This window comes from Panthera onca, chromosome C1 (assembly GCF_046562875.1).
Source record: "Panthera onca isolate mPanOnc1 chromosome C1, mPanOnc1 haplotype 2, whole genome shotgun sequence".
Classification (NCBI taxonomy): Eukaryota; Metazoa; Chordata; class Mammalia; order Carnivora; family Felidae; genus Panthera; species Panthera onca.
Genome location: NC_138346.1, coordinates 5,076,072 through 5,089,901, shown reverse-complemented (window position 1 = coordinate 5,089,901; position 13,830 = coordinate 5,076,072). Strand labels below are relative to the sequence as shown.

General features: G+C 51.8%; 1 protein-coding gene across 15 annotated transcripts in view; it reads left to right on the top strand.

The window, feature by feature from the left end:
* The window catches only part of AGAP1 (ArfGAP with GTPase domain, ankyrin repeat and PH domain 1), a 550,398-nt gene that overhangs the window by 337,768 nt on the left and 198,800 nt on the right, over positions 1-13,830 (top strand). For all 15 annotated transcript variants that reach the window (XR_013557140.2, XM_078450755.2, XM_078450753.2 and 12 more), the window contains one exon: positions 1,849-1,953. Coding sequence is in view for 14 of the 15 variants with exons in the window: in XM_078450755.2 (XP_078306881.1) it covers positions 1,849-1,953 (105 nt within the window). In the remaining variant the exon portion in view is untranslated. The remainder of the gene's footprint in view (positions 1-1,848; positions 1,954-13,830) is intronic.

The following is a 13,830-nucleotide window of genomic DNA, read 5'->3' as shown; positions in this document are numbered from 1 at the left end:
TTGTGTTTTCTTCAAATAAGAAGAACCTGCAAAGAAACGACCTTCCAGCAAGGTTCCCTTGTGCGTTTCTTCAACCTTAAGAATACTTTCCTCCAGAAACGATGTTTAACCAGTGTCCGGACTCCCCAGCTGGCTCAGCATCCATCACTCACGGTGGTGAAACATCAGAGACAAAGCAGTATTGTCACAGTATCGGGAATTATTTGGAGCTCGAACCTAATTATCGCCTAAAAGTGCTTACGTGATATTTTCTTGGATTTTTTCTTGCGCTGTGGCTCTGGGGGGATAGCAGTGTCTGTTAGGAGGTCGGAGGAAGCAGGCCCCAGTTCCCCAGGAGACTCAGGGGCGTCTGCTTCTAGGAGACTCCATTTCATACCGAGAACCGGCCTTGGGCCTTGGTCCGGGTGAATTAACTCGCACCATGCTTGGGCCTTCTCAGTCGTGGTTTCCATCCTGTGAGTTCCACAATGGACTTGGGGAGGAAGAGCAAGCCGGGAGACTCTCCAGTCTTCCTTGTTCCACGAGGTCAGGAGCCGAACGGTCCCAATGCGGAAGCTCGGGTCGAGATAGTCCGACCCGGGAGGGCGTGAAGCCCCACCAGGGAGGGAAAGCGCAAAGTCGAGGCCGAGCTCAGCGCTGGCCACCGGTTTTCAACCCAGAGAGGCCAAGAGAAGACGTGGGAGGTTCGCAGGGAACTGAGCGTTCAAGCAGGAGGGAGCTCCTTCAGTCGTCCGGGGAGCCTTCGTTAAACATGCTTCAGAGCGCAAGGGCATCAAATTCCGAATGGTTTTCAGGAAGCCCTAACATGATTTCATTAAAGGCAGATTGATCATACACGATTGTTCTATTAAATCCTGCCACTAAATTTACAAGTGGAATTTTGTTTTTAGTAAGTTAGAAATCCGAAATGAAAAACTATAAAACAAAATGTTCTTATTTGGGGGAGCCCGGGTGGCTCAGTGGGTTAAATGTCCGACTTGGGCTCAGGTCATGATCTTGTGTTTGTGGGTTGAGGCCCCGAGTTGGGCTCTGTGCTGACAGCTCAGCCTGGAGCCTGCTTTGGATTCTGTGTCTCCCTCTCTCTCTGCCCCTCCTCCACTTATGATCTGTCTCTCTCTCTCTGATAAATAAACATTAAAAAAAAAATTTTTTAATGTGCTTATTTGTAAATATCATAAGTTTCAGAATTCAGTTAATGTGTTATTTTTAGAAAAAAGAACTTAGGTTTCCTTTTTTAAAACATACCTTGGGGCGCCTGAGTGGCTCAGTCGGTTAAGCGTCCAACTTTGGCTCAGGTCATGATCTCACGGTCCGTGAGTTCGAACCCCGCATCGGGCTCTGTGCTGACAGCTTGGAGCCTGGAGCCTGTTTCGGATTCTCTGTCTCCCTCTCTCTCTGACCCTTCCCCGTTCGTGCTCTGTCTCTGTCTCAAAAATAAATAAAAACGTTTAAAAATTTTTTAAATAAATGAATAAATAAATAAGTAAATAAGTAAAACATACCTTTAGTTCCAAATGTGCTTAGTTATGGGAAGGGTGTGGGGCACATAACATCACGGTGGCTTCATGGCGGTTGGTATTGTATTTGTTGAACAAACGGTCCCCTCTGCAGCACTCATGAGATTCCCAAAGCGAAGTTCTACACGCACACACACAAACTGGTTGAACATATGTGTTGTGCGTAAAGGAGAGGAGAAAAGCCAAATTGCCAAGTGAAAAATAAGTGTAAAGTTTCCATTTTAAGATGACAAGAGAAATGAATGTTTCAGATTTTTAACGTTATCTGTCTGCTTTTTAAGAAAACTCACACAAGACTTTATGAATTTATATTTGGCTCCTTTTGCTTCAGGGCATGCTGCTGAAGCGAAGCGGCAAATCTTTGAACAAGGAGTGGAAGAAGAAATACGTCACCCTGTGTGACAACGGCGTGCTGACCTATCACCCAAGTTTACATGTGAGTATGGCCCCTTGGCTCGGTCAGCAGGCCCAGAACTCAGCTCACACGCTGGGCGTGTGTGTGTGTGTGTGTGTGTGTGTGTGTGTGTGTGTGTGTGTTGGGGGCTGGGGGTCCCCACAGCGTCAGGCCTCTGGCCCCCGTTTGAAGTTAAAGTAGTATTGGGTCTCCTACTCCATCACGAGATAAATAAAATGCCCCTCGCTCTCTCCATCAGACCACATGTCTCTCTCTTCCCCTTCCTAACAGCCGATCTCTGGCTCTCTGATTCTGCGAGGAGTTACAATAAAAGGGACAGGTGAAGTGAAATTTTAAATGGAAGTAAAAAGACAAGAGCAGGTAGCAAAAGAGACAAGAGAGCTTATATCTGCAAATCTAGAATAAAGGAAATGATTGCATTGGAACCCAGGAATCGGCTCTGAGCAGCTGAGAAAAACAGTAAGTTAAGCGCAGTTCGTGACTCAGTTTTTATTGTCAGACAAGAGCACATATTGTAAGGTAAGAGCCCCCTTTCTACATGTGTTCATGTAAAGTGCATTATGTTGGCGATTTCTAGAAGATGGATTAAAAAGCAGAATCAATGTCACTTTGGGGGGAAAGTGCAAGGCTTTAGAAAGCTTTGATAAAATCTGAAGATGGGGCGATAATGGTATTTCTGTAACAACACATGCCATGAATCTTGCATGATTATCTGTCTTGAGGTAGGTCAATGTGGAGATTAGACTATATAGCTCATTTGGTTATATCACTGTGTTAAGCTTTGCATTGAAAAATTACAGTTATGAACCAGAAGTTAGACATAAGGGCATTGAAGAAGATTTAGAATCATTCCCAGAGGGCCACCTGGGGAACATGACTGCTAGCATTTGGGGTATACACTCCAGGCCATTTCTATGCGTATGTGCTTTTTCCTCCCACAACCACGCAGTCACCCTGTGTTCGCTGTCTGGGGTCCACCTTCCTAGATGATGACAGATCATGTGCACATCCCCACGTCAGCAAATACACTCGTGTGCCACCATTGTTGACTGTTACGTGACATCCGTCGTGGGGATATGCCCTCATCGGTCTAACAGTGACTCCAAAACGGACATGTTTACTTTGAATTACTTTTAATGTTTTGAGTAACTCTAATCAGTGTCCTCTGTTGACATCTCTTTGCCTTTACCTGTGTTCCCCCTGATGCCCAGCAATAGGCTTCCTTAGTTGAAGAGTCTCACCCTCTCATGGCTTTTGGGCATATGTTGCCAGACTCCTGGAAAGAGTTATCAGTCTTTCTCCTCTGGCAGGAAACCAGAGGGCTTTTACCCTGCACGCGGGTGAATGTTTACCTTCACAGTAATGTATCTATGGTATTCCGCTAGGATAAGTAACGAGTGGCATCCTTATTGTTTAATTTGCTTCCTGGGGTGAATTCCTTTCTTCTCCTTTGTGTCCTACAGCTCTGCCTTTACCTTTCAGGAGCGTGTTGAAAAACGGGTGTTCGTTAGGCATCTCTGACTTATTTCTGATGTTGATGGGGTCGCCTCCCATGCTTTAACCATTCCAAAGACTCCAGAGCTATAAATTCTTCATTGTACTGAGGGGATTCCCTTGTGCTTGCCTTATTTTGGCTTATTTGGGAATAGATTCAGGTTGCTTCTCCGGGTGGCCTCCCAATCAGAGGGACTTCGTGCCAGTCCCCGGAGGCCTGCCTGTGACCATTCCCGCGTCGCCTGCAGCCCGCTGCCCGCCTGCATGGGAGCGCCAGGATAGTGCTGGGTCTGCCCCTCTCTCCCCAGCACGGCCCCATCCGCTGGGCAGCTGCCCTCTACCTGGCTCCCTTCTTCTGGAGACCCTGCCAGGGAGCACAGGGGGTCCGACTGTTGCCCCAGTTGCTTTATGTTAGTCAGAGAGAGAAGAGTGATCCAAATATCCTTCTTGCCGCGGACTCACCGACCAGTAAAAAGTGGGGTCTGACCGATGAGCATTTCAGGCCACCTTACGCTCGCCAGCCAAGCTCAGGCTTGGTCAGAGGGACGTTCGCTCCTCCTTGCCAAGGGGGAAACGTGTCACGACGGTGTGTCCCTGCCCATCCCAGCCTCTCCGTAAATGTCATCACCATTCCGTCTTTGAAAATATTCCCACATGGGCTGCTTCTCGTGGTGCCCCTCCGTGTTTGCCAGTTCCTTTTTTTTCTTCAATACGTGTGTATGCGCGGATGTTGTCGGAGTACAGAAGAGGAGCTCAGCAGGGCTTTGTTTTATAATTACATGGCAGGCGAGAGCCAATCACTTTAAAGTGCAATTCCATTAATGCCAGTCTCCCGGGAACTGAAATTATTGATGCAAATACACACGCCCCGCCCCACCCCCCCCAAGGGGGCAGGGTCACCTAGGGATGGACTTGAATTACTAGGGCAGGGAGAGAGGGCACGGCCTTCGCTGTAACCCTCCTCTGATCTTGTCACCACCCAGCTTTGGAAATTTGGAGAGGAAGTGAGTTCCGGGTAGGTGTTCCCTTCCAAGTTGCTAGCGAGCTGCAGATCCCTCACGGCGGAGTGAGTCTGGCATTCTTGGGCTCACGACGGGAAGACCCATCGAGGCAACGCCCACGGGCAGAGGCCAGACTTTCTCTCGTAAGACATCGGGGAGCACGCGGGATGTGTCGCAAATTCGAGTCTTAAAATTGCAGACCGTATAGAACGTCCCCGTTATTTCCGTGTAGGAAACGTCAAAAGGTGCTAGAAGGCAGTGATACCCGTTAAACTGATCACGCTGTAACACCCGCGTTCTCAGTTGCCCCCGGGCTGTACTATGGCCGGAACCCACGAAGGATGCTTCTGCTGCAAGTGGGTGAAATATTGGAGAAATCTGCCCAGATCGGTGGCTTCGGGTTTCATTACCATTGACCATCACCCCTATTACTGGTCCCCAGCAGGGCGTCCGCACTGAGCTGAAATAGCGTAGCCTACAGCCCGCGTCTCTCCAGGGAGCAAAGGAAAAGAACCCGGCTAAACCGTCTGGTGTATTTAGATAGAGTTTTCTAAAAGATTCGGTGTTTCTCAGCAGTGGAGTCACCGGGCCAGCTGCTGGCGTGTACCCCTGACTTTCGATGGTTAGGTAATTTATTTACCAAAAAGGAACCTGGCATGTTTTTCTGCGCATGGGATTCTAATAAGGTGATGCTTCCATAATGGGGTGAGCTGTGGGGGTTTGAGAGCACCGGGCTGGAGGATGCACGAAACATGGGGAATTCAGACAGGTACCGGGCAGAACCGCACAGCGGCCCCTTCGCAACCCACGCGTCGCCCTGTGGCTCTCGTCACTGGCACAGACGTGTGCTTACAGTGCGCGTGTCTGCTGCTCACGCTCCCCTCAGGCTGGACCCGGACTCCAGCAGCAGCCGCCTTCAACTTGGTGATGGTGGTAAACCCAGGGAGCCGCATGGGGGTCTTGCACCCAGAGAAGATTGGAGCAGAGTAAGGGACTGAATCGAGTTCAAAGGGAAGTAGGTCAGCATGGTGAGGGCCCTAATCATTTCATTAGAAGTTCAGATTGTGAGCCCCTGCGGGGCTCAGTTGGTTGAGCGTCTGACTCTTGACCTCCGCCCAGGTCGTGATCTCGCGGTTCGCGAATTCGGGCCCCACGTCGGGCTCTGCGCTGACAGCTCGGAGCCTGGAGCCTGCTCTGGACTCTGTGTCTCCCTCTTCTCTCTGCCCCTCCCCTGCTCATTCTCTCTCTCTCCCTCTCTCAAAAAAAAAAAAAAAAGATCTGCCAGAAGAAGTGAGTTATAATCCTTAAAGACGCCGATGCCATTTGCTTATGACACCGCTGTCCGTGGAAGTGTTTACGTAGAAGATCATCCTTCAGACACGAACCCCGAGTTTGAGCCCCAAGGAGGGGTCCTGTGCACGCTGGTGTGGTGGAAAATGAAGGCAGCCCCTCAACTGAACACATCATCAGTGCGTGGTCCCCGGCTGTGGGCCGAGCTTACGGGATCCCGGTGGAAAGACAAGCTTTTTGAAACCGTGGCTTAGGACACAGGCTGCGGGTCATGAGTTGGGGGCCCCTGGCCCCGCAGCCCTCGGTGGGGTTGGCGTGAGGCCGACGGGCTCGCCGTGTGCCTGGAACGGGTCAGCTACTGGGGAAGCTCCTGGAAGCCGGTCTCTGAGGACTGCCTGCCGATCTCGGTGCTCGGGCAGGTTCTACAGGCACAAGGACATTAAGCAGGGACCTCTGTGGGGTGGGGCCCCCAGGGTGTCATTTCCCACCGGTCTCAAGGCTTCACCTTCCTCTTCCTTCCCTCCCATCCTTTTCCCAGTCAGCTCTTCTTCCAGGCCTTCATTCTTCCCAGGGTTGTGGCATCATCCCTAGAAGGGTCTGTCCGTCCCGAGCCCCAGGCTCAGCCCCGGTGCCCTGACACACAGCATGGCCTCCCTCCATCATTCCTATGGCGCGGGCTTTCTCTGTGCTGGAGGTGGGAGTCATTGAGAGGAAGCCTCTCGCCCCGGCCCTGTTTCCTGCCCTTGGAAACCTTAAACAAGAGACCCTCTTGTCCAGAAGCAGAGGGTGGAGTTGCGTGTGCGTGGCCAGACCGTAGGAGGCGACGGTCGCTCTGGAGATCAGGCGCAAACAGGGAAAGGACTGACCCAACCCAGACTGAGAAAGCGTCCCGGAAGTCGACCGCAGCAGTATCTCCAGGCCCCGGACTTGCTCGCTCTGCGCTCCGTGAAGTGTGGACCCACCTCACCCGCTGCCACACCTCCTCTCCTGTTCGGGCGCGTCCCCAGAGGCTCAGGAGCCGTCAGCTGGACTGCCTCCCGCCCATGGGTCCCTACACCGCCCGCGTCACGGGGAGCCGTGGGAGGTGCGGCACAGGCGACGGGAGTGACCGTGAGTCTCGGCTGTTCCTCAGGACGGGTGGTTCCCGCACCGGCTGCCCTCAGCCGTTGCAGGTGCCGTGACGGGGGCCGGCTGGCCGAAGAGGCGCTCTGGCCAGCGTGGGGACGGCCACAGGTGCGGAGCGACGGCTCCACGCCTGAGCGTGGCCACAGCTGCTCGACGGTGGGCCTGGGCCACCCGCCTCTGCACAGGTTGGAACCTGCCCCCGGACCTTCTGAGCCCACATCCGTGTTGTTCGGCATTCCTTCCGGGCCGTGCCTGTTACCGTGGACATCGAGGACCCGGCCAGCCAGTGTCCACCCCGGAAATCTGGAAGAAGAATCCCCTGGGTGGAAGGTTGGGTGACAGTGTCTTCCAAGGTCACTTCCGATTCCAGAGGTACCCCCCCCCCCCCCCCCCCCGGCCAAACTCAGCAAACTGAGGCCGATGGAGTCAGCTGGACTCCCGAGGTCCGAGCTGCTGAGTGAGATCAGGGAGTCACGTGGGCAGGTGTGAAGCCCGGGGCCCAGGAAAACCCCGTTCACTTGATTCATCCTTCTCAAGATGCTGCCTGTCATTAAATTAAACCTACAGCTCGGTGTAGATAACAGGCGGAAGGCTCAACCAAAATCATGACGCTGCTCTGGGTTTGTGGATGCTCCCGCGGGGTGATCAGCCGCACAGGTTAGCCCAGGCCGCAGGACTGTCCCTGCTGAGACCTGGCGGAGGTCCAGGCCCCCTGGGACTAGTGGCCACCCTCCCTCCGGAACTGACCAGCTTAGCTCCCCCTCCACCTCCACCGGGCACTCTACAGACAGCCCCGAACTCGTAAGATTAAACTGTGCGGGGGCAGGCTTCTCACGCTGCTCGGTGGTCAGTGTTTTCAGGTCTCTGAAAATTGGTACACCTCCGAACCTTTAAAAAGCCCTCCCTGCCTAACTTTCTCGGGGGAGATAGGGTGCGTGTGTCTGGTGTGTGACACTTGGCCGGATCACGGTCAGGCTGGGCGAAGGACAGCCTGTTGTGTGGACTTAAATAGGAGCCTTAGGGAGCACCTTGATAGAAAAACGGAGGGGATAATGAGATAGAACTCAGACCTCGGGGCTCCACATCTCAGCATCGCTGCCTATTCATCTTCCGTGTCGAGAGAGCAGCCGTCGAGGGCACGGCTGACAGAGGTGCACGCGCCGGGATTCCGAAGAGTGAGCTCGTGGCCACACGGTCAGGCCGAGGACTTCACGGGGCCCCGCCCGGGAAGGCTGCCCCGGCTTCCTCTGAGGGCCCGGGGTGGCTGGAGGAGCCCGCCTGGCTGACATGGGCTCAGATTGCTCACACTTTGGAAAACCTTCTCCTGGGATTCCTTTCCCACTCTGCACGGGGCCCGAGTTGGAAGCAGCCGTGTTTCTGTCCGCTCTCCCTGACGCACAGAACTCGACTTGCCCTTCTCACGGCAACACTGCCCCCTGAGCGGCTTAGGCCCTCCCGCTGCACAACACCTCTGATTCTGAATGCTGTTGACGTTTGTTTGTTTTTTCCGTGTTGGGGAGAGTCAGACTTGGACTCTTGAGTTATCATCAGGATGCTGATTTCTGCACATTTTCAGGTTCTGATCAGGTGGAAAATCCACCTCTTGACAGATGCAAAAGAGACGAAAAGATCCAGGGTGATTTCCTAAGTGGGTATTTATCTCAAAAGAAATAACACGAGAGAAAAAGGAAGATATTTACGTTGTGAGAACAGCAGCTCTTGCCTATACCCACTGCTGGTGATCACCATTTAAAATACACACAACCTTCACATCGAATAAGGGCATTTTCCTGGAGGACTGAGGAATCGCTACGAATCCGTGATCAGCCCCTTCAGCTAGCTTTGCACACCTGCTCAGGTGGACCTCAGATTTCCCAAGGCCGTGAACACTGAGTCACGGTCAAGAGAAACTCTTCATTGGTTTCCCCAAAACATTGCAGAAGTCAGACCAGCCTGAGTCTAGGTGATGAGGCAGATCAGTCCAAAGCCCAAATTTCTAGATGCGCAACGTCTTGAGCGATAGAATGACTGATAATCTTGAGGACAGTGTCCCCCGTTCTTTACCGAGAACAGCAGCGTCAGACGCGCCCCGTCTGTGACACGCTACTCCACGAAGCGTGATTCCTTCTGTGATGAACAGCTATTTGGTCTTGCTTCCCCTTTATAAGCCACAGTGCCACAAGCTGTCTTCCAGTCTGTGTGTTCTCTTCCAGCCTGGCTTCTTCTGTTTCCAGTGTGCTGTCCATCCTGCGGGGTCGGGGGGGACCTTCATGCCCTTCCTCCACAAGAAGTCCTCCCTGATTGCCTGGCAGACCAGCTGTTCTGGTGTCTTCCGGCATCTGTACTGCCCCTGTCTAGCCTGGTCTAATTGAAGGCAGGGACTGTGCCCTGCTCCCCACTGTCGGCCCAGGGCTAGTGTGGGCACGTGACCCCTGCGATGTCTTTGCTCCTCTACGGCCTGGGCTGAGAGCCTCACGGGTGATGATCCTGGCTCTACTTTGAAAATCATAGCGAGACTGGGGCGGAGAAGATGAACCGTGTTGCACAGCCGTACCTCCCTGGGTGTAGATTAGCTTACGGCAGGTGGGGGGAGGGGGACGCACACTCATGGTATTATATACAAAAGCCATGACATCTTTAACCAGTGCTGGAATCCCCCCCCTCCCCCAAACAAACCATTTTAAAGTGGATTAGGAAAATAGGTAGTTACTGAGGAGCAGCGATCTGGAGCTCTGGCTGCAGGTGAGCCTTTCTGTTCTGGTCTGACCGCCAGCAAATGGGGATGGGTTTGTAAACTGGGTGGAAGTTTCTAGAGTGGCTGGAGTCAGCCCTGGGGAAGCAGAAAAACCCCAAGTATGTTGTGATGAGGGTAAAGGGATACCCCCCAGGGGGATACGGTGCAGCTTTGTTGAGGTTAAGGTAGAAGTTGGGAGTGTTCTCTGCCTCCCCCGGGAATAACCGCTGTCGGGTTGTCCTATGTGAGTGGTTTCACCGGCAGACCTGGCCCTCCAAGCCCGAGGTGGGAAAGTCACCTCGAGGAGCTCCATGTGTAGGTTTTGTTTGCTTCAAATCGCACTTAATGCTTTGCCTCTTTCCAAGAAAGGCTTTCAGGCAGCTTAGGACAGACAGTTGACAGGAAAGTAAATTAAGAGCATACATCTGCGGGGGCGCCCGGGTGGCTCAGTCAGTTGAGCGTCCAACTTAGGCTCAGGTCATGATCTCACGGTTTGTGGGTTTGAGCCCTGCGTAGGGCTCTGTGCTGACAATGCAGAGCCTGCTTGGGATTCTCTCTTTCTCTCTCTCTTTCTTTCTCTCTCGCGCTCTCTCAAAAGTAAACATTAAAAAACCCACCACACATAGTCACCTAAGAACATAGGCCATACTTGTACCCACAGAACTTCGTTTGAATTTGTTTTACGTAGAGAAAGAAGTCATGATATGGTGGGTCTCTGGCCTTCAGAACACCGTTACCTCCATTCATCTTAAAATTCCTTCTTTCCTTGATTTCCTTCCTTCCTTCCTTCCTTCCTTGATTTCCTTCCTTCTTGAGGGGTTCCTTCAGTTTCCTGTGCTGATTCCTTCTGATGCACAGGTGGGAACCTGCACTTGTGATTTCCACACCGCGATGGCCTGGATGTAGCCCCGAGGAGCACCAGGACTTGGGGGCCCTCTTTGGGAACCCCCGAGCCCCTCATTCGAGGTCCAGGACTCTGGTTACTCCACCATCACATGGATCTCTGCCTTCACTGCTCCCTGGGAACTCATCTGGGAGGACCTCTGCCTGCAGTCCCACCGACAGGTGGTTTCCGAAACCCCACGTCTCCCAGACTTTCAGACCTGCGTGTCTGCTCCATTTGGCCAGCGTGGTGTCCTGCCCACCAGGGTTTCCAGAATTCAGCCACTGTCTGCTATGCAGGGAAGGGCAGTTCTCCCTGTGATTTTTTCCACATCACCTTGTGCTTTTCATCATATTGTTACTTCCTTCCCTCTACTTGATTCTGTTAAATGTTTCCATGGTGGAGAAGATCCCCACTCTGCTTAGGATGGAGGCCTCACCCCTTATTGAGACCTCCCCAGGCCTCGCCTGGTCCCCCCTGCCGTGTTCTCTGGCCTCCCGACCCTAACAAATACAGCCGCTTGCACCAGAAATGCTCGTTCCTGTCCCTCCCCTTTGCCAGACAAACTCTGCTCATCGGTCCAGACTTGAATGTCACTTCTCCGGAGTTCCCTCCACCGGGCGTGTTGGGGTGCACTTGCTGTGTGTGCCCTCCCCTTGCTGCGTTCCGTCGTTTCTCTGTTCTCTTGGCTTATGTCACTGCCTGATTCTCCCACAAGACTGGGAGCCTCTTGGAGCAGAGACCCCTGGGGTCCTGTTGCCTGCATCTCCTGCACATCGGCGCCGTCTTGTCGAACGAAGAAGAAGGCACGAGTGGCCACACGCGTGGGCTGTCCTCACACCTGCAGGCCTGCGGTTCCTGGAATCAGAAGCAGAGGAAGCCGCCTCCTGATGCTTTCAAGCCACAGAAATAAGGCACAGCCGTATCCAGCCCCCACCTGCTGCAAATAGAAGAAAAGGTCCCCACGGTGGGAGAAGAGCTTAAGGTTTTGTTGTCTTGTTTTTTAATTGTAAAATACACCTCACATAAAATTTACCATCTTCGCCGTTTTCCAGCGTGTAGTTCAGCGTTCGGTGCATCCTCCTTGTGCAGCCAGTCTTCAGAACCTCTTCATCTTGAAGCACCCGAACCCCTGTGCTTTTCACGCCAAATCCCCGTTTCTCTCCCCGCACCCCCATTTGCTGTCGGTCTCTGTGAATTCGTTCTACTCTTTGATTACCTCCCGTGAGTGGAATCGCACGGTATTTGTCGTTCTGTGACTGACGCATTTTCATTAGCACAAAATCCTTGAAGTTCATGCACATGGTAGCAGGGGCTAGGGCTTCCCTCCTTCCTAAGGCTGAATAATATTCTCTTCTGTGTGTAGAGAACATTTCGTTTTATCCGTTCATCTGTGGAGGGATGTTTGGATGTCTCCCTCCTCCGGACCGTTGTGAATAGTGCTGCTGTGCTCGTGGGTGTGCAAATGCCTCTTGAGGTTTCGTTGTCTGAACCACAACACGCAAACACTATAGAGGATGACTGAATTTCGTAGACGTCCAGCCTTCTCCAGGGCCTGCGGTGGAATATGCTGGGTGCAGTCCTGAACAGAGTGAACTGGGGAGGGGTCCCTGGGGTATGAAAGCAGCGGCCCGGCCCTAGTCATATGGGTTTGTCAGGAGCCCTCTGAGCGTTGGGGAGGCGGTCCCCTCTGTGCCTCCAATGACCTGGGAACTGTCCCTGGCATTCACCCATCAGTTTCAGATGGGGTGATGAACCGTTTTTCCCAGATGGCAGTGCTTTCAAACACGTGCAATGATACTGCCAAGGTATTCTAAGTATTTTCAGGGAATATCGACAACTTTTGTTAAAAAGAATGACTGCAGGGGCGCCTGGGTGGCTCAGTCGGTTGGGCGTCCGACTTCGGCTCAGGTCACGATCTCGCGGTCCGTGAGTTCGAGCCCCGCGCCGGGCTCTGGGCTGATGGCTCAGAGCCTGGAGCCTGCTTCCGATTCTGTGTCTCCCTCTCTCTCTGCCCCTCCCCCGTTCATGCTCTGTCTCTCTCTGTCTCAAAAATAAATAAAACGTTAAAAAAAAAATTTAAAAAAAAAAAAAAAAAGAATGACTGCAGGGGCACCTGGATGGCTCAGATCGTTAAGCGTCCGACTTCGGCTCAGGTCATGATCCCACAGTTCATGAGTTTGAGCCCCGTGCCAGGTTCTGTGCTGACAGCTCGGAGCCTGGAGCCTGCTTTGGATTCTGTGTCTCCCCTCTCTCTCTGGCCCTCCCGGCTCACACTGTCTCTCTCTGTCTCTCAAAGGTAAATAAACCTTAAAAAATTATTTTAAACAACAAATTTATTTTTTAAAAAAATGACTACTGATACACTCCTACCTTTTGCATATAAACCAAAAAGTTAGATTCTTTATCAAAGTCTTATTTCTGCCTAAGTAATTTCTTATTTATTTTGTAGAGCCCTGAGGGTTTGCAAAGTGTTTAGATTTCCAAATAAAATGGCCAAAATGCATGCTCGCTATGGAACAGGTTCCTCGTGTTGATCACACAGTGTGTAGGGCGTGAGCAGACAAAAAAAAAAGTCCTCTTTCTCTATAAAAATTAAACCACCAAATATCCTAGATCCTACCTAACCTATTTTTTTCAACATTGAAAAATCCTTCTGCCTTCTTTTCTAAAAAAAAAAAAAAAAAAAAAAAAAAGTATATGTGTGTTTCTGTAAATACACAGATTTAAATGTAGCCTGTGGATTGGAGTCTTGAAAGCTTCTAGTAGAGTCGATGGGACATTGTCCTATCATACACAGCATGATATTTCATCCTTTGAGCCCAATCTGTGTCATTTTGTTTTCCATCTTTGGTCTTTTTAGTACTCTTAACCATAGCCAGAATTCTCGCGAAAAGGTAAATAAATCAAAACCATTGGTTTTCTTCAACTGACAGTAAGTCACAGCCGCGGACTCTGCGGGAGAGGACGGACGTGGGGGGTAGCGAGGAAATCTTTCACTTCTACTAAGAAACGGAATCCCATTATTACATCTTATAAATATTTTCTTCTGCGGCTCGTAACCCAATTGCTGGCTTGTCGCTAAGGTCTTGCAAGGAGGAGAGGGGTGGAGGTGGAGGCCCGCCGCTTCTCAGGTGTGCCTGTGGCCCCAAATGGAAACCAATCAAGGTGCGATTTATGTTCATTAAGCGCTTGTCAAAACTGAAAAATTTTCTAATCAACAGCAATCTAGCCGCGGCCCCCTCAATGGCTGGGAGTGCTACCTCCTCGGCGTCGGCTGTTTGCCTGTTACAACTCTAGGCTAAAATCCGCTGATGATTACATTAGGCTAAGCTGCGGAGTAAATGAACCACATCTTATTTAGGTGCCAC